The following is a 21918-nucleotide window of genomic DNA, read 5'->3' as shown; positions in this document are numbered from 1 at the left end:
TTTAAATTTCTCTCTCTTGTACTCTTTCCCTTTATTTCTCAACCCAGCTGAGACACCTAGGAAATAGAAAAGAACCCACATTAACCATCGGGAGCGGGTTGTCCCAATAGAGAACAGCAGCTTCCTCAGAGGATTCACAAACAGCACAGTCAGACTTTTGGCTTGTTTGAAACCAGTAACTGGAAGAAGACACTACCGGAACTGAGGATCGCACAACTCCGGGAACGTCACCTCACGCCACTGATAACAACCAAGCGTCACGAGGCTTTCAATGGCCCAGAACTCAGCCAAAATCCACAGACCTCTGAACCACAAGCAGCACGAGGACAGATTCGGGGAGGTGTGGCTGGACAACACCTCATGAGGCAGAAGAGCTGTGTCAGAGGTGTCAGCTGAGCACAAGCCCTGTCTGAGGCCGTGGTGACTGGCTACAGCCGGGCAGTGGAGGGCCTTGGAAGCTGAAGGGTGGCCTTGGCATGGACTCTGGTCCTTGGGGGGCAGGCTCTTGGGTCCCAGTTCTGCTCGGGGTGGTCCTGTGAAGCACTAGACTCCTAGCGGGTGGTCATCAGGGAGGGTCTGACAGAGCTGGACAGCCCAAGGGTCATCAGGGCTCAGAGGGTCTGAGGTTATGTCAACCTGGCCTGCCCCAGAACTGCAATGCGGAGGGGCACTGCTCTCGGCCCTAGCGACACACACTGACGCTTTGCTGCCAAAAACCTTTAATATGCCCTGGTCCCAGGCTGTGTTCAGCAAAGCGGAGACAGCAGTGCTTCCAGCTTCATGGTTCCCAGGCTCAGGTTCCTCCCGGGGGAGGCGGGAGGGCAGCCCTCACACCTGGCACCCCTGAGTGCCATACTCCTGGAGGAAGTCATTGAGCTGTGCACAGGCTGCCCGCAGGCGGGTGCTCCGGCACTGGCGTTCAGAAGGCATCTCCTCGATCCAGCTATTCGAGTCCAGCAGGTACTGGGGGCTGCAGGGGGGAAAGGGGGCAGTCAGCAGGGCTCGGGAGGATGGCAGTTGGGAACAGAGAGCACAGGCATCTGGCTTCTGAAGGGCAAGGCCTAGGTGGCGAGGCATGGGGAGCGCAAGAGACTGAGGGGATCAGATGACTCACTGTCCCTCGAGGTCATAGGTGGCCCCATCCAGACCCATGATCAAATATTCTCTCCCAGGTTCCAAGCGAAGGCGGCAAGACGCTCGAACCAGGAAGTTGCGCGTCTGATTAACAGTGGCCTTGACATCCTTGGCTGCGGGGATGACGTGCACAAAAGGGGTCAGAGGGGAAGAGAAGGTGCAGGGCGAGCCCAGGCCAGCAGCTCTGTGTAGCTCCTCTGATTCCACCTTCACCGCCCCCCCGGAGAGATGCCACTGCCTCCCTATTCATGGCCAAGCCCAGGGCTTCTGACACGCCGAGGGGATTTTCACACTTCCAGATGGTCAGGTCCTCAGCCAGACCTCAGCCTCCCTGTCTCCCCCCAGCCCTGCCCGCCTCCCCGGTTCGCTTCATACTGAAGTGCAGGACTTGGGTGATCTTGGTCTCAAAGAGGCGGAAAGCTGCTCTGCTGTCTTCTCGGAGAACCTTAACCTGGAAGCCTAAGAGGGGGTTAGGAGAAGGGAGAAAGGTGAGTTACTTTCAGGCTGAGAGGGCAGGAAGTTGGTGTCAGAGCAAAGAGGCTGCATCCATGACCTGTAAGAGGGGCAGGCTACACCCACAGAGGCCAAAACAGCCAGTCCCCGAGGGAGGGTCAGGCCAGGGCCTCGGTGGGAAGACTGACCGTACTCCACACGGGGGTAGTAGCAGGCAAACTTCATCCTGTAGCCATCCTCGTCCTGCAGACCCCGCTCCAGGGCGCGACGCTGGCGAGGGCACTTCCCTGAAGTCGGGGGCCCCATCAGACAGTGTGGGGGGTCCCCGGCCATCTCACCTCCACTGCCCCGCCCCAGGCCCTCAGTCTTACCCTCAGCACACTGGCAGACTTCAGCAGAACACAAGGTGGCCAGGAGTCTGCTCTTACTTGGTGCCCCATAAAACACAGAACATCTGCGCTCTGGAGAACAGAGAGGAGTTAGGGCACGGGTCCCTCTGTTCTACCGCCTCAGTCCCAGGGAGCCCCAGCGCATTCTGCCCCCCACACTACCCCAGGGTCCACTGTCCCACAAGAGGGCACCTATGCCACAGCTCTCCCGAACTCCAGGGTGCCCCGCAGTGCTCACCCGGGTTGTAGTAGTCGTACAGGGCTGCGCTGGCCGGCTGCACCAGCCCCACGGGAACTTCCTGCACAGCCTCAAAGCCCACGCACTCCCGGGAGGTGGGGACCTGGCCCAGCGTTGGGAGGAGAGATGAGGGACCCACTCCTTGGGCCCTGCAGCCCCCTATACTGGATTTCCTGTTTTTGTTTGGTTCCTGTTGGCCTTCTCTCCAGTGTCCTTCACATTCTGTTACCCTCCTACTCAGAGAACTCTCCAAGCTGCTCCGCAAGGTCGCTGGTGACTTCACTTCCCAGAGGGTGACCTTGCACCAGTCTTCACTGCCCCAGGCCCTCAGCAGAGTCTTGCATCATGGACATGTTCTCTGTGAGACTGTCCCTAAGCTAAGGGTTAGCTTCCGGAACACCCTTGGTTCTGAGCTGGTCATTTCTTACGTTCCCTCCTTCAGAACTTGCTTCCTCAGTGCTCCCCTGTGGGGGCCTCAACCACTCCCTGCCTTCCACTAAACCACTCCAGGCTGATGATTCTCAAACTGCACTTGCAGCTCCATCTCTGCATTAGGGTTTTGGCAGGACCCGTAAGTTCTCCAAGGCACTCTGCCTGCCCCCAAACCCACTCACCCTCCTGACAGCCTCAACTTTGTCATGGATACAACTGGGTCCTCCTTTATTTGCCATAACCTAACTGCAGGTTCTGTCATCCTGCCTGACCCCCTGACTCAGGTCCCAGGCCTGACCCCTCCTCATGCCCATGCGGGCCCAGTCCACACGGTGCTGTGCCAGTGTCTCTCCTGAGCTGGGCTGCCGCGCCGTCAGCTCCCTCTCCGGGAATCTTGCTGGCTGTGTTTTCCATTGTGTTCAACCCAGATGTGTCAGCCAGGCTTCCCCAGCTGATGGGGGCTGGCCCCTCTGCGCACACTGGGTAGGGGTCTCCCTGACCAACAAAGAGCTGGCTAATGAAAGCCACCACACCTTTCTCACATTTTCTCCCAGAGGGTACAGTAAATGTTCAAAAAACATTTTGAAGGTCGGGCATGGTGGCTCTGGCCTGTAAACCCGGTACTTTGAAAGGCCTAGGCCAGAGGATCACTTGAAGCCAGGAGTTCAAGTCCAGCCTGGGCAACAGAGCGAGACCCTGTCTTTAATAACTAAATAAATAAAAATGTTTTGAAGGCTATACGAGGGTTGATAACTATTTTAGCCAAATAAGACCGTGAAAAGACAAATACAACTGTCATCTATGGCCACCATCACTTTGTAAAAGAAAATACACTTTAATATTTAAAAAAAGGAAGTTTTAATATTAAAAAACAAAAAAACAAAGGCAGCCCCTCAAGCTGAATAAAAGCGGCTTTACGAAGCATCGTCTCAAGCCCCGAGGGTCCCCGCTGACTGGCACCGGCCCCTGCCACCTGCAGGTCTGCCCCTTACTCTGCTGTGTCTCACAGGCTCACATCCTCCTCCTTCTCGCTGATGACATCAAGTCCCCAAGAGCACCGGCGGCTGACACAGCTGTCTCCTGAGAAACCTCCTAACGCACACTCAGTACACCCAGTGCCATTGAGTCCCTTCCTGCGTCACCTCTCCCCACTCACCGAGTCAAAATACAGCAGGACGTGGGGCCCCTCAGTCTCAAAGTGACTCACGTAACGGTCAGAGAGGGAGGTCAGCTGTGGAAAAGGGGAGGTGGTCACAGGTCACAGGCCCTGCACATGACAGGGCTCAGCACCGGGGCAGAGGGGGTTGCCCTGGGGTCTGACCACACCTTCTCTAGGTCAGCACGCAGGGCGTGGAATCCACTCAGGAGGGTGATGTCCGCGATGGCCATGCCAGACAGCCCCACCTTGCCATTCCTCCTGTGGAGAGATGTGAGCTGTCGTCCAGGTTCTGCCTGCGCGGGCTCCAGAAGCCCAGCACCAGCTTGGGTCCTGCCCTCCCTCCCCTGGCCCAGGGCAGCTCCCAGCGCCCACCAGATGCACACGGTGTAGTGCACCCTGGACTCCTGCTCCTCCACCACCTTGGGCGCCTCCCTCCTGCGGCGGTTCCTCCGACCCTCAAACAGCTGCAGGGGTGTCACGGGCTGCAGAGGGACACCTGGGTCGTCCCTGGCTGGAAACTCATCGTACTCATAGTCCTCATAGTCCTCGTTTGCTTCCACTGCACAGGGAAGCATTGTGAGGAGGGCTGGGATGGCCACCTGGCTCCCTGCACCAGCCCCTGCCAGGCCCCGAGGCCTCCCAACCCCCACACTCACTCGTGTACTCGACGTGGCCTTTGACTGTCACTTCTATCTGCAGGTCCTGGCAGGTCGTGTTCTTCATGTCCAGGACATTGTAGATACGAAGGACCTGGCTCAGCAAGGGACAGGGAGAGGACGCAGGACATTTGAGGCCACAGACCTCTCTGGTGCCATACCTAAGGGCGTCTCCCCGGGCTACGGGATTTGAGGCCTTCAGCCCCTTTTCATCCCCATCACTGCACAGGCCACACACACGAGTGGCACCAGATTTGCCACAGGCGCCGGGTGAGACAGAAAGGTAAAGAAGCAGGCCCCTGCCCCCAGAGGCCAACACTCCAGGCTGTGCTGGGAAGAGGCTGGACTGAAAAGCTCAGGAAAGGCTTCTGGCCAAGGCTTGAAGGAGGAGAAAGAGTTTGTCCTGCGGGCCAAGAAGCAGGGAAGGACGGGAAAGGCACGGGGATCTGAGTAAGCAAGATCTGTCTGGCCCGAGAGGTGGGCAGAGGCCCAGCCATGTGAGCCATGGGCAGGGGGTGTGACTTTTCCCCAAGGCTGATCTGGCTGGGGCTTTTGGAAGCTCAGTGTCACTGCCGTGTGGACAGTGGATCAGACAGGGGAGTTAAAGTTCCAGGTAGGGAGAAGGTCGTCTTAGCACAGAATCTCGGATGCAAGCAGCAAGGGCCACAGGCAGCAGGGGAGCAGAGGAGGAGTCACTAGGGACATAAGGACAGGCTTGGGAGAGGGGCCACTAACACGGCCTCTGGAGTAGTGGCCGGGCTCCTGGCTGGCAGGGGTTCCCATCAGCCAGACAAGAGACACACAATGAAGAAGGGCTTTGGGACACGCCTCGTCTGAGGTGCTGTGGGAGTGGGACGAGTGGGGCCCGTGGTCGAGGGAAGAGGCCTGGGCTGAGGAGTGGGATCCGGGGCCATCAGCACTGAGGCAGGTAAAGGAAACAACAGGTACCCAGAGATGGGGAGAGCAAGCAGGGGGAAAAACACCCAGGACGGAAGCACGGGACGCCAACCCTGAGGTGTCTGCCTCCTTCCCCGGACCGTGCGCCTCTGCCCACAGGCCTCTCACTGCACACCCGTCTCCTCCGCCAGTGCCCGGCCCTGCCCCTGCCCGGGCCCTCACCTTCAAGGTTCCTTTGCTGTTTCCTCCCACCTTCACATTGATCTTGCTGCCCAAGGAAAACTTTCAGCAACAGGAAAGGGAAGGCGATGTTAGAAGGGCATAAGCAAACCTATTTTTGCGGCTCCAATAACTTGTCTCCTTCCTCAAAACAGCCCCACCTCCTCTCCCCACCTCACATTTCCACAAAGTCTACACCAGCACGTGAATTATCTCACTTCAGCCTTCTAACAACCCTGTAGGGTAAACTCTGCATATGTTACTCTCCAAGTGAGAAAACTGAAGCTCAGAGCTCCAGGTCACACAGGCAGGAAGTCAGTCTTCCCCCAGGGACCCCAGGAAGAAGTGCTGCGGGGATTCCACGGATGGGAGGGTGGGGACGGCTTCTGACCTGGCCACGAGGCCCAGGTGTCCTGGCTACCCCGCGAGGGAGAGGTTCACCGGGGAGTGGTTCACCTGCAGCTCCTCCTCCAGGCCGCGAATCTGGCGGTTGTTCAGCTGTAGCGCATGGGACCTGAACCCACTGCGGCCTGTGGAGCTGAGAGTCACATTGAGTCCCCTCTCCTCGGTGGTGTGGGAGGCAATCCAGTAGGCAGACAGGGCATCCAGGGCAATCACTGTGTCCTAGGGAGGTTGGGTCAGGACTCAAGCGCTTATTCTCAGGACTACCCACCCCCAGAGCCCGGGGGCGGCCCCTACTTGGGTACTGCGGAATCCCCCTTGGAAGCTGCCCTGACGGGTGAGCCAGGCTGCAGTCTGGTCTGCCATCTCCGCTTTGCCCTCATGAAGCAGGAGGTGCAGCAGGGCGTAGGCTGTGGTTTCAATCCACAGGGCTGGGGCCTGGGGCATGGGGTCGGCTGGGTTGCGAGGAGCCGGCGTGGGCGACATGGCATTGCTCTGAGAACTAGTGACTGAGCCCCAGTACAGGTTATCTGGAAGTGAAGGGAAACCGCAAGTAAACAGGAGGGCAGGGAGAAGAGCCTGGTCCCTTGGCCCTTAGTCACTGCCTCCTGGACTCTCCTGATTCTCCCCCAGCACACCCCTGCTTACACCTTGATTACTCCTCTGAGTCTTCATCCAGCCTCTCCCTCTGGGCACACTCAGGGATCCTAAGGTCCCCTGTGCCTCAGATTCACTGCCAGGAGCCCCTCGTCCCTCACCTCCAGTCTCCTGGGCCATTGCCATGAGGTTGTTGTGGGCAACACTCTGCAGGTCCCCGGAAGCCTTGGTCAGTGTCAGGGCATAGGCCGTGATGGCAGCTGCGTGGGCACCCAGGAGCCCGGCACCCGCTTTCTCCCCCAAAAATGAGTTTGCCTTTGAGATGGAGGCTTCCTGGAAGAAAACAGGATGAAGGTCTGGGGCCTGGACTCCTGGGTTCCTGCGGAAAAAGGGGGAGAACTGGGGGCCAGCGGAGGGCAGAAACGCCACTGTCCTTACCACTCTCTGCTTCAATTCCTCTGCACCCTCCTCCTGGAAGACGGCCAGCCCATGATGAAGGGCGATGGTCACAAAGGCTGTGAGTGCCACAGTCTCATCACTGCCCACCAAACCCCCCTAGTGAGGGGAGAAAAGATGATGTCAAACAGGAGGGGGAAGAGGCAAAGAGACTCCTCCTACAGGTGCCCCTCGGGCCACCCCAGCAGGCCCGCACCTGCATGTTCCTGTGTATCACTGGACAGGGGTCTTGGAACGAGCCATCAGCCTGTTGCTGGGACAGAAGCCACTTAGACGTCTCCTGCAGTTTCTCAGGCGAGCCTCCTACCTGCTCCTGGGCCAAACTCAGGACCTTCAGCACAAAGGCTGTGAGCCTGGAGGGGAGGAAGGAGGGTTGGGGATAAGGACTTGCTTATGGCTACGCCCACGCCCCAGGTGCCTGGTCATTCACCCTCCCATTGTAGCAGCTCTGTCCCGCCCCTGCCCAGGACCTGACCCCCTCAGAGCCCTGGAACCCCTCCCCCAACCTTACCAGGTGCTGCTGTCCCGTGACAACCAAGCCGCATAGGAACCATCCGCCTTCCGAAACTGCTGGATCCGCATGTAGCCTTGGAGAGGAGAGGCGGCCACTCAGGTGACACTCACCCTTGTGCTGTTTGAACCCAAGGCCATGCTCCCCATCCCTATCAGGGGCCCCTTTTCTTTCCCTCTGTAGCCTCCTGGGCTGTCCATCTTCCAGTAACTGTCCTTTCCTGGCCCCCCTCCTGCTTGGCCCCACACCCAGAACCTTTCTGGATCAGATCCACAGCGTGGTCCTTGGTCTCAGGGGGCAGTGCGCTCCACTGCTCTGTCTTGTCCAGGTAGCGGGAAGCAGCCAGTGTCGGAGCCAAGTAGATCATGGTTTGCTCCCCACAGCCTTGAGGAAGCTTCAAGAGGGAGGCCACGCCTCCTGGTGACAAGGCCCCCTCAGAGCCCAAAGTGTCCAGTGGATCTGAGGCTACATGGGAGGGAGAGGGTGGACGTCTGAGGCTCCACGTCAGAGGCTCACGGCGAGTGGGACCAAGCAGGGATCCACAGGTCTCACATGAATCTGAAGGTGGCCACTGGGAAGGGTCTAAAGGGCACTCCTACCTGTAACCCTCACGTAGCTGTTAAAGTCCCCATCAGGGATCATATTGGGATCAGAGTTGCCAGGAATTTCCAAGGTCCGGCCTCGGTGGTCTGGGGAAATGGGGGAAGTTGGCAGCCTGTCCTGCTGTCCACATCCCCCACCACCTGTACCCACTTAGGAAACCGATGGATGGAAGTAGAGGGCCACTCACCCAGGGGGTTGAGTTCATAGACCAGCTCCTCTGTATGGATGGCCCCTTCCTTCTGTCTCAGGGAAAACATGGTTGTGGGGTCACACAGGACTACAGCCTGCCCTGCCAGTGCAGACTCCCCCAGGACTTTGAGTTTCAACTCCAGGGACAGAGTTGGATCAGAATTGTAGAAGATGTGAGTAGACCAAGGCATTGATTTGGGTGTTGGGCCCCTGGCCTGGCCAGCAGACACAGTGCTGAGGGTGGAGGACAAAGCTGGGGGCCCGGGGACTTGTATTCAGGGGTGCTCCATTCACCTCAATCTGCAGAACCTTAGACACGGCATCTCCCACAGGGAATTCGAAGGACCCTCGAGCCACCACCTTCAGGGACACAGCGGCTGCTGCTGTGGGCACCACAGAGAAGGCGACAGGCCGGGCAGAGCCCGCAGGCACCAGCACCTGCTGGGCCAGCCCTCCGCCCCCAGCCAGGCACAGCCCCTCCACTGGGGACACGTGGACGCTCACCTGAGGGCATGAAAACGAGGACGGCCAGAGTCCCGGCCCGGTTAGGCTCCCCACCCCTCACTGGACCCTGGCTCCCCCAACCCCTCTATGCTCAGGCTCCCTCGGGGCCTCACAGTCAGGTTTCTATCCAGGTAGTTATAGAGGACAGGCCGCAGCTCCAGCTGCTCAAAGCGGCGGACAGACATGGGCAGGCGGAGGTGCAGGTGGAACTCACGGAACACCCGCAGCTGGACTGGGGTGGCCACACATAGGCCTGAGGGAAGGGAAGTGTGGATAGAAGGGCAGAGATCAGAGGGGCCATCAAAGCTTCAGGGCTGCAGGAGGGAGGGGTGGGGGTGACCCAGCTCTGTCTCAGTCTGCCTCTGCCCTCTGGCCCACGCCAGCTGCACGCTGGCACAGATCTCCCCAGATCACCGGACCCTCTTCCTACACTAAGAGCAAAGAGGGAACAGGGAGCTGGGGTAGAGGGAAATGGAAGCGGGGTCACCTGAGGCCCAGACAGGGTCACCTCACCTTTGGTTTTGGACAGGCTCAGGCCGTGGATCTCCCACGTGGTCAGAGAGTCGGGGAGCCACAGTGTCAATCTGTGTAGGGAAAGGCAGAGAAGCTCCGTCATACCCCGGGCTGGCCCCCACACACAGCGCAGAGACAAGGCTGGGCCGGCAAACACTCTCACATTTGAAAGCGGTCCACTGTTTCCACTCTCCAGAGCCAGTTCTCTGGGAAGAAGCTGCGCACGGGAATGTCATCCTCATCAATCAGGTCCTCCTCCTGCAGGATCTCCAGGGCTGGGGGACCACGGTGGATGGGAGTGAGGAGGGGGCCGTTCTGCCTTTCCAAGCAGCGCCACCTGTGCCCTAGCCCCACCCAGCCCCTCACCTCGTTGGAGGCCCACCTGGCCTCTGGTCCTGTTCTTCTTGCGCAGACTCTCAGCAAATTGGCAGCAGGACAGGAAGGGCTCCCGGCAGTCCGGCTGCTGCACTCGGGCTGCCCGCTGCTCGCAGGAACGCCTCATGGGCAGACGTGTCACCCCATCCTGGCAGCAGCGCTTGGCTGTTGGGGAAGCATACTGACCCACTGCGGGGCCAGGTGGGGGTCAGCACGAGAGGACAAAAAGGACATACACCTCAGCCCCCGCCCAGACCCCTTGAGACCAGTAACATAAGAGAGGCTGGTGGAGAGAGCTGCCCACCCTTCTACTTGTAATCCCGGAATTCGGATCTCTGGCCCCAAATACCACACATTGGTTCAGCAAGGAGGCGAGGGGCAGAGAGACAGACCCCCAAACTTGATCCCACGTGGAGAGCCCAAGCTGCTGCCTAGGCACCCACAACTCACATTTCTCATTAATCGCCTTTTGGAAGTTTACGTTTCTCTTTTTCCGGGTTGTCTTCTCCTTGGGACAGCCCAGTCCTGGTAGAGAGCAAGGCTGCAGTCCAGCCATCAGGCACTCAGCCTCCTCCCCTCCCCGCCTTCCCCTGCCCAGCCCTTCCCACCCCGACTCTTCCTACCTGGCCCCCTCGGGCCCTTCCTCCTTCCTTATCTTCCTGCCACCCACTCCCCTTCCTTCTCTGTTCTCACTCTTTCTGGAGAAGGTCCATTGTTCTCCATCAGAAAAGGCCAGGCCCGCTGCCTGGAACACCTGAAGGGCACTGTCCCCACCCCCAGGACCACAGCCGAGATCATAGCTGTTCATAACTTCAAAGACCTGCAAGAAGAGGCAGGAATGCTAGGAGCCAAGCATGGCTGATGGGGCAGGACCGAGCACTTGGCACAGGTGAGAGGGCAGCGCATGGAGGGATAGCAAAGGATACAGAGCGAGGAGATGGAGACCACAGGGCCAAGTGGAGAAGAGTCTGTGGGGAGCCCCAGTGGGATCCCGGGGCTGCACCCAGGGCTCAGGACAGCAGGAGGATGAGCCGTGGAGGGGTGGGAGGGCTGGGGAGAGGGTCTGGACAAACCTTGCCCATGTTGAGGGGCTTGTGGGACTTGCTGCCTACAGCATACAGAGCTGTGTCCAAGGCTCCCAGCGCCACCAGGGCTGGGGAGTCAGTTTCTAAGTGGAGTTTCACGGACTCCCCGTTCCGGTATTCCTTGGCACCGTCCACGCTGAGTTCCAGCTGGCAGGGGCCGAAGGTGGGGGTGGTCAGAGTGAGAGAGCTTCCTTCAGTCCCAGTATCGTCACTGCTCCCCAAGCTAAATCCATGCCCTGTTGGCAATCACCCTGTCCTCAACCCCCTCAGCACAAGTGCCATCTCGCCTGATCCCAGTCACCTTGCCCTCACAGGCCCCAGCCTGGACATCCACTCGCAGGGAGTTGGCCACTGGGTGGTCTCCATGGTAGTAGAAGGCCACAAAGTAGAAGGAGGGTGCCAGGTGATGGTCCACAAACACAGAGACCGAGGTCAGGGTCCTCTTGGGCTCTCGATTCATGAACACGATCTGCCCTCGGGATAGGATCTGGGCCAAGAAGGGGAGGGACAAGAGTGGTTGCTTCTTCATGGGACAGCCCCAGCCTTGAACCTCCCAGTCCCACACAGAGTGTTCTTCCGTGCACCCCAGTCCTCGACTCCCCAGCTCATGCACACCATGTAGTAGTAATGAGAAAAGGTGGCCCCACTGCCCACGGCTCGCAAGTTCAGGTTCAGAGTGTCCCCAACACGAGGAGGTCGAGAATCCGGCCGCTCAATAGACAGAAACCCGGGGCCTCCTGAAGGTGGGGCTGCCACAGTGAGCCTGGCTATGGCTGGATAGGGGGAGCCTGCAGATACCTAGAGAGAGGGGCAGGTGCAAATAGGGTAGTAGCTCAGAGCCAGGTACCCCACTTTCCCCCCAAATCAAGCCATGGATCCTCGGGACCCCAGCTCACCCTCCTCCCCTTCCCCCACCAACTCCCAGGGGTCCGAGGAGTCCTACCGAGAGCTGCAGCTCTGAGATGGTCTGAGGGATAATGATTGGAATGCTGACTTGGCCGCTCCCATCTGTGTTTTGTTGAATGTTCTGGACTTCAGGAACAGACCCAGGAGAAGACACCGTGGCAGAAACTTTGACAGGAATGCCAGAAGCTGGGGAGCCTGACATCTCACGGACCAAGGCCTAGGCAGGTAAAGGAGGGCAGGCAAAAGAGAGTTGTCAGACCCTGAGCCCTCATAACTACCACCCCCTCCCTACTCATCCTTCCCCTCTGGAAGAAACCTGCAGCAGGAAGGGGGCCCCAGGCACAAGGTGTCGCTTGGTCTTGCTAAGATCCAAGGAGAAGGGAGATGACACAAAAGACCAGGATGTGAGCTCTGCCTCCTCCATCTCCCCACCTGCAAGACAAAGGACAGAGAGAGGTGGGGGACAGAGCCCAAGAAGAGAGGTACAGGAGGATAAGTGGTGAGTGGCTTGAGTGGTTCCCTCCCACAAGACAGTGAGCTCCCAGGGCGCAAGCCGCCATATTCCTGTCTGTGTTAGGAAAAGGACTTGTGGGGCATGTGTATAAACTGGCCATAAGAATATGGGAGAATAAGTTGTAGAAAGCCACAAGAGGCCTCTGAGGAGAAAAGTCTCCTAATTGCCATGCTTAGAGTGAGACTCACTCTCTTATCTGTAAATACTGTGTTCAAGGAGAAAGACCCTCCTTTGAAGCATTGGAATATGGACAGATGTGCAGGCTCCTAGTTAGGCCCGCTGCCACTAGCTACTCTCCGATAAGTTAAAGATATGTTGTTTGAGCATAAAGGAGATTAATTTAAACTGCTATTGTCATAGATTATGCCTGTGAGGCACTGCTATCCTTTCACTGTTTTGCCCTGTACATCTTCTTCTTAGATATAAGTGATTGTACTCAATAAATAGTGTGGAGACCAGAGCTCTGAGCCTTTTGCAGTCTCCATTTTGCAATTGGCCCCCGGCCCCTACTCTTTATGAACTCTTAACCTGTCTCTTCTCATTCCTTTGTCACCACTGGACTTCAGGTACCCTATGGATGGTGTTGAGGCTGGTCCCCAACATTGTGGCGCCCAATGTGGGGCCCAAAAGAATTCGGTGAAGAAATGCTCAAGCGTGTGAAACAGAGGACCAATGAACAAAGGACTCCCAAGGACATAAAAGTTTTAACCTCTACAGGTAATCAGGACAACCAGAGAAAGCTAGGGACACAATGCAAAAAACTGCAAGTAAGTACATCACGTATTTGAGCTTGCTATGGCAGCTCTTGAAGCGTGGTGGGGTAAAAGTTGATATAGAAAATCTTATGGATTTGTTTCATGCTATGGAACAATTTTGCCCTTGGTTCGCGAAACAGAAAACTTCAAAATTAAAAAATTAAAAAAGAGTTGGAAAGGACCTTAAAAGAGCATATATTGAAGGAAAGGAAATTCCTTTGTCTGTTTAGTCAGTTTGGTCATTGGTGTGTGCAGCACTGTAGCCTTTTCAGAAAGAAAATTAGGCTGAGTCAGAGGAGGAGAGAGAGGAGTTTGATAATCAGAACTCTGAACCACCTCTACCTAGTACTAACAAAAAGGAGAGTCTGAAGGTGATTTATGCCAATTTCCCCAGTCTCCCTAAACCTGCTCAAAAAATTGTTCAGCCCATGGTTCCTCTAAAGGAATGTCCAGAATGGCCACCTCCTCCTCAGCCAAGTGAGTGCACGGGGAGGGAGCCCGAGACTCAGCTCACCAAGACTCAGCTCACCTCTCCCATTATTGCCCAATCCCACAGTTCATTATGGAACGGGGCAATTCAGGTTTGCCCTGCAGTTCATTACGGTGAAGGACCAATTTCCCTTAAAATGGATGACCCAGCGCCCGTTTGGGTCGAACAGTGGCCTCTTCCTAAGGAAAAGTTGGGGGTGCTTTATAAAATAGTTAAACTACTTTTAAAAAGGATATATTTCACCCACTTTCTCTCCTTGGAATTCCCCAGTATTTGTAATTAAGAAAAAGTCCGGTAGATGGCGCATGCTGACCGACTTGCCAACAGTCAACGCTGTAATTGAACCGATGGGAGCTTTACAACCCTGGCTCCCATCCCCTACTATGCTCCCTAAAGACTGGCCACTTGTTATTATAGATTTAAAAGACTGCTTTTTAACAATTCCTTTAGCAGAGGCAGATTTCAAAAAATTTGCCTTTACCATCCCTGCCATTAATAACAAAAAACCTGCAGCCAAATATTGTTGGAAAGTTTTGCCCCAGGGTATGTTAAACAGTTCCAAAATTTGTCAAACTTTTGTAGGCAGAACTATCCAGCCTGTTAGAGATCAATTTCCAGATTTGTGCAGCAAAAAATACAGACCAACTTATTCAATGTTATTCATCTTTGTAAAAAATTACAAATGCTGAATTACTTACAGCACCTGACAAAATTCAAATAACCACTCCTTTTTAGTATTTGAAAATACAAGTACAGGATAGAGCTATGAAGCTTCAAAAGGTTCAAATTAGAAGGGATCCTTTCAAAACCTTAAATAAATTTCAAAAATTGTTAGAAGATATTAATTGGATTTGGCCCACTTAATTGTTAAAATTCCTACTTATGCTATGTCTAATCTTTTCTCAATATTGAGAAGAGATTCCAACTTACACAGTAAAAGAGAACTAACACCCAAGGCCGTGAAAGAGTTATGAGTAATTGAAAAAAAAATTCAGCAAGCCCAGGTCAGTAGGATTGTCTCAGACTTGCCTTTACAATTCATTGTGTTCCCTACTTCACACTCCCCAACGGGGGTTATTGTTCAAAATGATGATTTAGTTAAATGGTCCTTTTTGCCACATAATACCATAAAAGCACTTACAGTATACTTAAATCAGATGGCAATTCTAATTGGACAGGCTCATATACGAATTATTAAACTTTGTGGCACTGAGCCCAATAAAATTATAGTTCCAATAAATAAAAATCAGGTTAAACAGGCATTTATTAACTCAGTTACATGACAATTTAACAAAATTTGTTGGCTGTATTAATAATCATTATCACAAAAATAACACTTTCCAGTTCTTAAAATTAACTACATGGATTCTTCCAAAAATTACTTGTGATGCCCCTTTGGAAGGAGCCATAGCTGTTTTTACTGGTGGGTCTGGTAAACATGAAAAAGCAACAGTCTGGTGGAAAACCACATAATCCAATCACTTGATCTGAATTTACTAACATTCAGAGAACTAAGGTTATTCTGTTTATTTATTTAAAAACTTTTACAGCCTTAAGTTTGCTCTGGAGCCCACTGTGTGTGCTCTTTTTCTTCAACTTCAGCAATTAGTAGACCAAGGTACACATCCTATTTTTATTACACACATTCGAGCCCACACTTCTCTGCCTGGCCCATTGGCTTATGGCAATAATCAAGCAGACCTTCAGGTTATGACATCACTGATTGACCAAGCCACCCAATCACATCAATTTTTCAGCAAAATTGGAGAAACTTATCTAAATAATTTCAACTTACACAGAGGCTGGCTAAACAAATTATCCTACAATGCCCAGATTACCAGCTCACAGTCACATCCCCTCCTCCAACAGGTATTAACACTAAAGAATTGGAACCTAATCAGTTGTGGCAAACAGATGTTAAACACATCCCTAAATTTTAAAAACTAAAATACGTACATATATCAATTGTTACCAACACTCATCTAATTATTACACATTTTAAAAAATAATAATAAAGTTTAAAAAAAAACTAAAAAAGACAAAAATCAAAAAATAAATAAATAAAGTTAAAAATCTTAAAAAGTTATAAAAATGTACCTTTAGTAAAAAAATTATAAAACATGAAAAGACAAGCCGGGCGCAGTGGCGCACGCCTGTAATCCCAGCACTTTGGGAGGCCGAGGCAGGCAGATCACAAGGTCAGGAGACGGAGACCATCCTGGCTAACACGGTGAAACCCCGTCTCTACTAAAAACACCAAAAATTATCCAGGCATGGTGGCAGGCACCTGTAGTCCCAGTTACTTGGGAGGCTGAGGCAGGAGAATTGCATGAACCCAGGAGGCGGAGCTTGCAGTGAGCGAGATCGTGTCACTGCACTCCAGCCTGGGTCACTGCACTCCAGCCTGGGTGACAGAGCGAGACTCCGTCCCCCCTCCCCAAAAAAAAAAAAAAAAAAAACATAAAAAGACATGTTAAAAATTGTCTGTAAAAGTCATAAAAAATTTTATAAAAATTTATACAAAAACGGTTGTATAATTTATATTTTAAAGGTCTAAACAAGTTTTAAAATGATAATTGTAAAAAATTCTGGTGTAAACATGTTTACTAAAGTTAGAAAGGTATCCAGTTTTTCTATAAACTAAACATTAACAAAAACACAAGTTTTTCTTAAAATAGTAACCTGCTCTTTAAAAATTGTAAAAAGTCTCTTAACACAGACACTACCCCTAAAATTTCCAGTACCAGCCTAAAGACTACGTCCTCATCAAAGGATAAAAAAGTTTGAAATTAAAAAAAATTCGAGCCAGCCTAAAAAAGACCCTACAGGAACTACAGCCTCAACAATACGACTTCCACAAACAACACAGGCCCCATACATTATACTAAAATAAAGAAAGTCTAAGCCAAATAATTCATTCATTTTTAATTCTCTCACTTTGCCTACTACCTATACCTGCTACACTCTATTAAGTTCATACCTTAAATCCACCTTTCTTCTGCCCTGTTACTTTAACGAACACCCCCTTCTCAGTTTCTAAGAACTGCTTAGCTGAAATAAATTAACATACCCCAGTGGCATTCCTCATTAATAACATATAGTAAACTAAGATGCCAAGTAACACTACAGGTCACTCTTTAACTAAAAAAAAATGTTACTAATTATACTCATGTTTGTCTTCTGTTATTTACTAATCCTAGAATACAAAGCCAAAATAAAAACAGTGACCTCCTCACCTAACAAACCTGTGGCTACAACAGCCCAAAATTATACCTATTGGGCATATGTCTCATTCCTCCCTTTAATTAGGCCTGTCACATGGTTAAAACCCCCAGTTGAGGTTTATGTTAATAATAGTGTTTGGATGCCTAAGCCTACAAATACTCATGGGCCCTCTCACCCAAAGAAAAAAAATGTTAATAAATGTGTCCATACGTTATTAGTTCCCCCCTCTTTACATAAGGCCAACTATCGGTTGCCTAAAAGGCTACCGACAACATTGACTAGTTAAAATTCCAGGTCATAATCAAAGACAAGTATCCTATCATTTATTTTCTGGAAGGAGCCCGGATCATTCACAGAGTGCAATTCAATTAAAACAGTTTAAGCCCCCAAAAAAGAGGTGCTGACAACCTCAACAATGGTCAAAGAATTTTAAAATATTAATTTTTAAAAATTACATATCTGATCACGCTATGGTACTACAAAATAATTCCTATGAAATTATCATTATTTGGTCCCCTAAGGGGACCTTTACAGTTAATTGTACCAATCAAAATAATAAATACAAGACAAAACTAAAACAGAAACTATACTATCAAAAAGATAACACTACTTACACTGAAAAACGTGCTCATTTTCCCATAATTTGAATCAATTTTAGTATGGCCGGCCCACATCCTAAAATAATTAATCCAATAATAGGCCCTAAACACTCCAAATTATGAAAGTTAATAATGGCCCAATCTCATATTTAAGTTTAGAAAAAACTATATTATCTTTTAAAAAAATGGTTAAAAACTTCAATTTGTGTATCAGTTTTCTTCCAACCAAACGGTGACCATTCAGAGTTGTGTCAACCCTCCTTTTATGTTAATGGTCAAAAATATTGATATTCGACCTAATTCGCAAACTATGACTTGTCAAAACTGTCACCTTTTCACCTGTATTAATTTCACATTCAGTGTAAAAACATCTGTGTTACTGATAAAAACAAAAAAAGGAGTTTCGATACCGGTTTCCCTCAATAGACCTTAGAAAGCCTCTCCTTCCATTCATATCATCACAAATATGTTTTTTTAAAAAAAAAGTATTTACCAAAACAAAGAGATTTATTTTTACCCTTATAACAGTTATTATGGGCCTTCTTGCAGTCACAGCTACTGCTGCGGCTGCTGGAATTGCTTTACACTCCTCTGTTCAAACTACAAAATACGTAAATAGTTAACAAAAAAATTCCTCAAAATTGTGGAATTCTCAGACCCAAACAGACCAACAACTTACAAATCAAACAAATGATCTCAGACAGACTGTTATTTAAACGGAAGATTGTACAATAAACTTGAAACATCAATTACAAATACAATGTAATTGAAATACTTCTAATTTCTACATAACTCCCCGTTTGTATAATACTACTAAACATCATTTAAAAATAGTTAGACATACTCTAAAAGAAAGAAATAAAACTTCAACATTAAATATAACCAAATTTTCAAAAAACAGGTTTTTAAAGCATCTCAGGCTCATCTAACTCTCCTGCCTGAGACTGACATTCTCACTGGACCTACTGATAGACTTTCAAACGGAAATCCTCTTAAATGGATTAAGACCATTAAAGGATCAACTATTGCAAATTTTACTTCAATGTGTATCTGTTTATACTGTTTACTTTTAGTCTACAGATGCAAAAGACGCTTCTGAAAACAGACCAAACACCACAAATAGGCCATAACAGCAATAGTGGTTTAAAAAAAAAAGGGGGGGTGCATGTTGGGAAAAGGACTTGTGGGGTGCCTGTATAAACTGGCCATAAAAATATAGGACAATAAGTTGTGGAAAGCCACAAGAGGCCTCTGAGGAGAAAAGTCTCCTAATTGCCATCATGTTCCCATGCTCTGAGTGAGACGCGCTCTCTTATCTGTAAACACTGTGTTCAAGGAGAAAGACCCTCCTTTGAAGCATTGGAATGTGGACAGATATGCAGGCTCCTAGTTAAGCCCACATCCACTAGCTACTCTCCGATAGGTTAAAGACATGCTGTTTGAGCACAAAAGAGATTCATTTACACCTCTATTGCTATACATTACGCCTATGATGCACTGCCACCCTTTCACTGTTTCGCCCTGAACATCTGCTTCTTAGATCTAACTGATTGTACTCAATAAATAGTGTGGAGACCAGAGTTCTGGGCCTTTTGCAGCCTCCATTTTGCAACTGGCCCCCTGGCCCCCACTCTTTGTGAACTCTTAGCCTGTTATCTTCTCATTCCTTTGTCACCACCAGACTTCAGGTACCCTACGGGCGGTGTTGAGGCTCGTCCCCAACGTGTCTGTGCATGCTGAGGCCCAGCACAGGACATTGAACAACACATGTCCACTGGAGGAGTGAATGAATAGCAGAACAAGCAAATAAATAAATAAACTGAGCCAGGGAAAAGGGCCGAGTCACAGAGACAGGGTTGGAGAGAGACCAGGTCTCCTGGGTGTTTCCTGGTTTTGAGTCTGAGACGAGGTGGGAGAAATGGCGTGGTGTTGGTGTTGGTGCTGGAGGACAGAGGGTTAGCTCAGAGGTCAGAGGCGAGGTCTGGGGTTACAATAAGGGAAAGTCACCCACCTGGAGACTCAATGATGGCTGCAGCAACGTAGAGGCGTAGCCCCTGGAGGTCAGTCATGCCCATATTCAGCTTCCCCAGGGCATCCTGGAACTCTGCCTTTGAGAGGGAAATGTGGCTCTGTCCATTCACCAGCTGGGGCATAGAAAGAAACAGGACATATGATGGTGACTGAGTCTCACCTCCCTTGCCCCTTCCCCTCCCCAGCCCCTATCCTCCTTCCTACCTTGGTCTGACTCTCCAGCCCCCGAAGGAAAGTCTTCTTACCATCCTCATCTAGGAGCCCAAAGCGCACATACGCCACCCCCTGCACTGGCTTCCCATAGATGTACCTGTTGTGACAGAGAGAAGAGGGTGGGCCAAGGGCTGGGGGGAATAATGGCCTGAGGGAGGGGAAGCAGGAGCCCATTCATACTGAGTAGGGAGCAGGACCCAGTGCTGGCGGGCAGAGGTGGGGAGGGAGGTATTACCTGGCCTGGATGTCTAACTGGATTTCATCAAGATGGCCTGGCACCGTCAGGATGTAGGGCTTTCCAGGGGTGATCTTCACCTCAAAGTTAGGAAGGACTGACCCAGGGTGAAGGGACAGGCAGGTCAGACTCTAGCTCAAAGACTCCCCTCCACCCAGGGCTGTGGCACCCATATCCCCCTGCCCTGAGCTGCACCCACTATGTTTCCTCCCACCCTTATTTCCTTCAGGAAAGCAGTTGCCTGTCCCTCCAGTTTCCAGCTCTCACCGTATTTCTTCACCTCAAACTGGGTGCTGCGGTTGGATTCCAGGCCATCTGAGAATCGGGCTGAGATCTTCCAGGTCCCTGGCCTGAGAACGGACAAGGAAGGGACTCAGCCCATCTGTGCAGTGGGGCACGGAGAGCCAGAGGCCTGCTTCCCTGGGCAGAGGACTGTGGGGGTTAACCAGAGGCTCAGGAGGCTGAGGGCCAGGGCATCCCGGGACGTGCCTCTGCGTGGGAGGTGGAGAGCCTAACAGGAATTGGGGTGGTGTAGCTTGGGGACAGCCCCCACATTGGGAGAGCTCACTCTGAGATGTCTGGGATCACAAAGTCATCCTGGAAGATGGACGAGGGCAGGTACACGTCCTTCTTCCGCACACGGAGGCCATGAGAGTTCTGCAAGGGGAGAAGTGGTCACAGGCAGGAGGTCGCATCAGTGGCCAGGATCAGGAAGGCCAGAGGTCGGGGACTCACCTCCACCGTGACTGTGATGGCGTCAGTGCTCGGGCGCATCTTTTGATCCAGAGCAAAGACCCGGTACCGAACTGGGAGAGGAGGGGGAGAGAGGTGAGCAGGGATCCATGTGCAAGGGGAGAGTGGGTCCAACTCCACAGAGGGAGTGGGGGACAAATATTTCCTAAGCAGCCCTCCCATGTGGCACTTTCTTTCAGGTTATCTCACTTAGAGGGCACCAAACTCATCCTGACAGGGCATGGAGGGGGTTCAATGTTGAGGCCCTGGGGCTGAGACTCACCCCGCTGGCCAGGGTTGTAAATGGGCTGGTCCGTCTGCAAAAAGAGGTGCCCCCGGCGAGAGGAGAAGAGCAGGTTGACACCCTGGATGTTCGTCTTTCTGGACAGAGAGTCCTTTAGCCATGGCGACTGGGCCACCAGCTGGACCTCAGGGCCTCTGAGGAGTTGATGGAGGCCACAGCTCTTCACATCTTTCAAGGGCACCTGTCAGGAGAGGGAGACGGAGCGGGTCACAGAGCAAGAGAGAGCTGGCCAAAAAGGACAACATAGAGAGGGAGAAATATAGAAGGAGAATGCGAGGCTGGGAAGACGGGAGGGGAGGAGGCCGGTGGGAAGATGAAGGCACTTACAGGACAGAGGGGAACAGGGCGGGAGCCCCACAAGCAGCAGGAGGGCGTGGGGTCTAGTTACCTGGAGACTGAGGAGTGCGAAGTCTCTGTCTGAGCTAAGGGTGAAGTCCACCTTTGGGGAGCAGGGGACACTATTATGAGATGGGTTTCGCAGGAACACTGATCCTTTCACTACCTGTCCTCGGGGCACATCCTGGAGCTGCACCCCCACCGACAGGGGGACCCCCAGATGAACCACAGAAGGAGAGAACAAGAGCAACCTGGGGAGAACAGACAGGATCAGCAGTCAGACTTGGCTCTGACCCTCCAACCCTGCTCTCCCTCACTCCTGAATCGGGTCCTGTTGCCAGCCCTGCCCCAATCCAAGCACCCAGCATCCCGCCTCCAGGACCTGGGCTTCTGCAGAGACAAGGTGAAGAAGCTGGATGCCCAGATCAGCCCCCAGAGGAGCCTCATGGCTGGAGGATGCAAGAGGGGTTAGATCCGTCTGTCTGTCTGCTACCTTCTGGCCAAGCTAGGGCTTGGGGCAGAGTTGACTCTGGACCTTGCTCCTCCCCCAGCCCAGCTAAGCTGGGAAACCACGTGACAGCCAAGAAATGCAACTGGCCTCAGGCCCAGTGTTGTGGGGGCGCCCCGGACACCTGGGTCTCCAGGGGAATCTCTGAATCTTGGCCCAGAAATAACCTTGTCCTTCCCTGTTAACCCCTCATTCCAGTGCCTGAGCACCTCCCCCTACCAGGTATATCTGTACCAGGGTGTAGGTGCACACAAGCTC

The 21918-nt window shown here is 52.1% G+C and overlaps 1 protein-coding gene across 2 annotated transcripts; it reads right to left on the bottom strand.

The window, feature by feature from the left end:
• Positions 1-692: 692 nt before the first annotated feature.
• Positions 693-21683, bottom strand: LOC112622247 (complement C4-A). Of its 2 annotated transcripts, XM_025381577.1 has the most exons (41): positions 21535-21683; positions 21205-21403; positions 20796-20997; positions 20516-20586; positions 20349-20437; positions 20048-20130; positions 19781-19877; positions 19537-19642; positions 19313-19445; positions 12035-12150; positions 11756-11935; positions 11428-11610; positions 11114-11299; positions 10801-10959; positions 10421-10547; positions 10178-10252; positions 9719-9916; positions 9516-9627; positions 9353-9423; positions 8953-9092; positions 8630-8839; positions 8334-8385; positions 8143-8232; positions 7799-8008; positions 7544-7619; positions 7229-7385; positions 7015-7131; positions 6738-6909; positions 6277-6509; positions 6034-6201; positions 5581-5640; positions 4462-4555; positions 4178-4364; positions 3973-4063; positions 3803-3877; positions 2215-2317; positions 1959-2048; positions 1776-1874; positions 1510-1593; positions 1115-1247; positions 693-970 (listed from the first exon to the last, which is right to left on the bottom strand). In XM_025381577.1, exons 1-41 carry the CDS (start codon positions 21597-21599, stop codon positions 829-831), a joined length of 5235 nt encoding a protein of 1744 aa, XP_025237362.1. In that variant the 5' UTR covers positions 21600-21683; the 3' UTR covers positions 693-828. The 2 variants fall into 2 exon arrangements, with proteins under 2 accessions (XP_025237362.1, XP_025237363.1); XM_025381578.1 differs by lacking the exon at positions 3973-4063 and having other exon boundaries at positions 4225-4364; positions 21535-21650.
• Positions 21684-21918: the final 235 nt, after the last annotated feature.

Source organism: Theropithecus gelada, chromosome 4 (genome assembly GCF_003255815.1).
Source record: "Theropithecus gelada isolate Dixy chromosome 4, Tgel_1.0, whole genome shotgun sequence".
Classification (NCBI taxonomy): domain Eukaryota; kingdom Metazoa; phylum Chordata; class Mammalia; order Primates; family Cercopithecidae; genus Theropithecus; species Theropithecus gelada.
Note: the sequence above shows the minus strand (reverse complement) of the source record. Positions and strands in the feature narration are given on the sequence as shown.

What these genes read in the sequence shown, in the direction of transcription:
- LOC112622247 (XM_025381577.1), bottom strand. Translation starts at nt 21,599, where the DNA reads ATGAGGCTCCTCTGGGGGCTGATCTGGGCATCCAGCTTCTTCACCTTG. An exon ending in CTAAGGTTCTGCAGATTGAG is followed by an intron (nt 8,386 to 8,629) that starts GTGAATGGAGCA and finishes TCCCTGAGACAG; the next exon opens with AAGGAAGGGGCCATCCATAC. An exon ending in AATGGCCCAGGAGACTGGAG is followed by an intron (nt 6,510 to 6,737) that starts GTGAGGGACGAG and finishes CTTCACTTCCAG; the next exon opens with ATAACCTGTACTGGGGCTCA.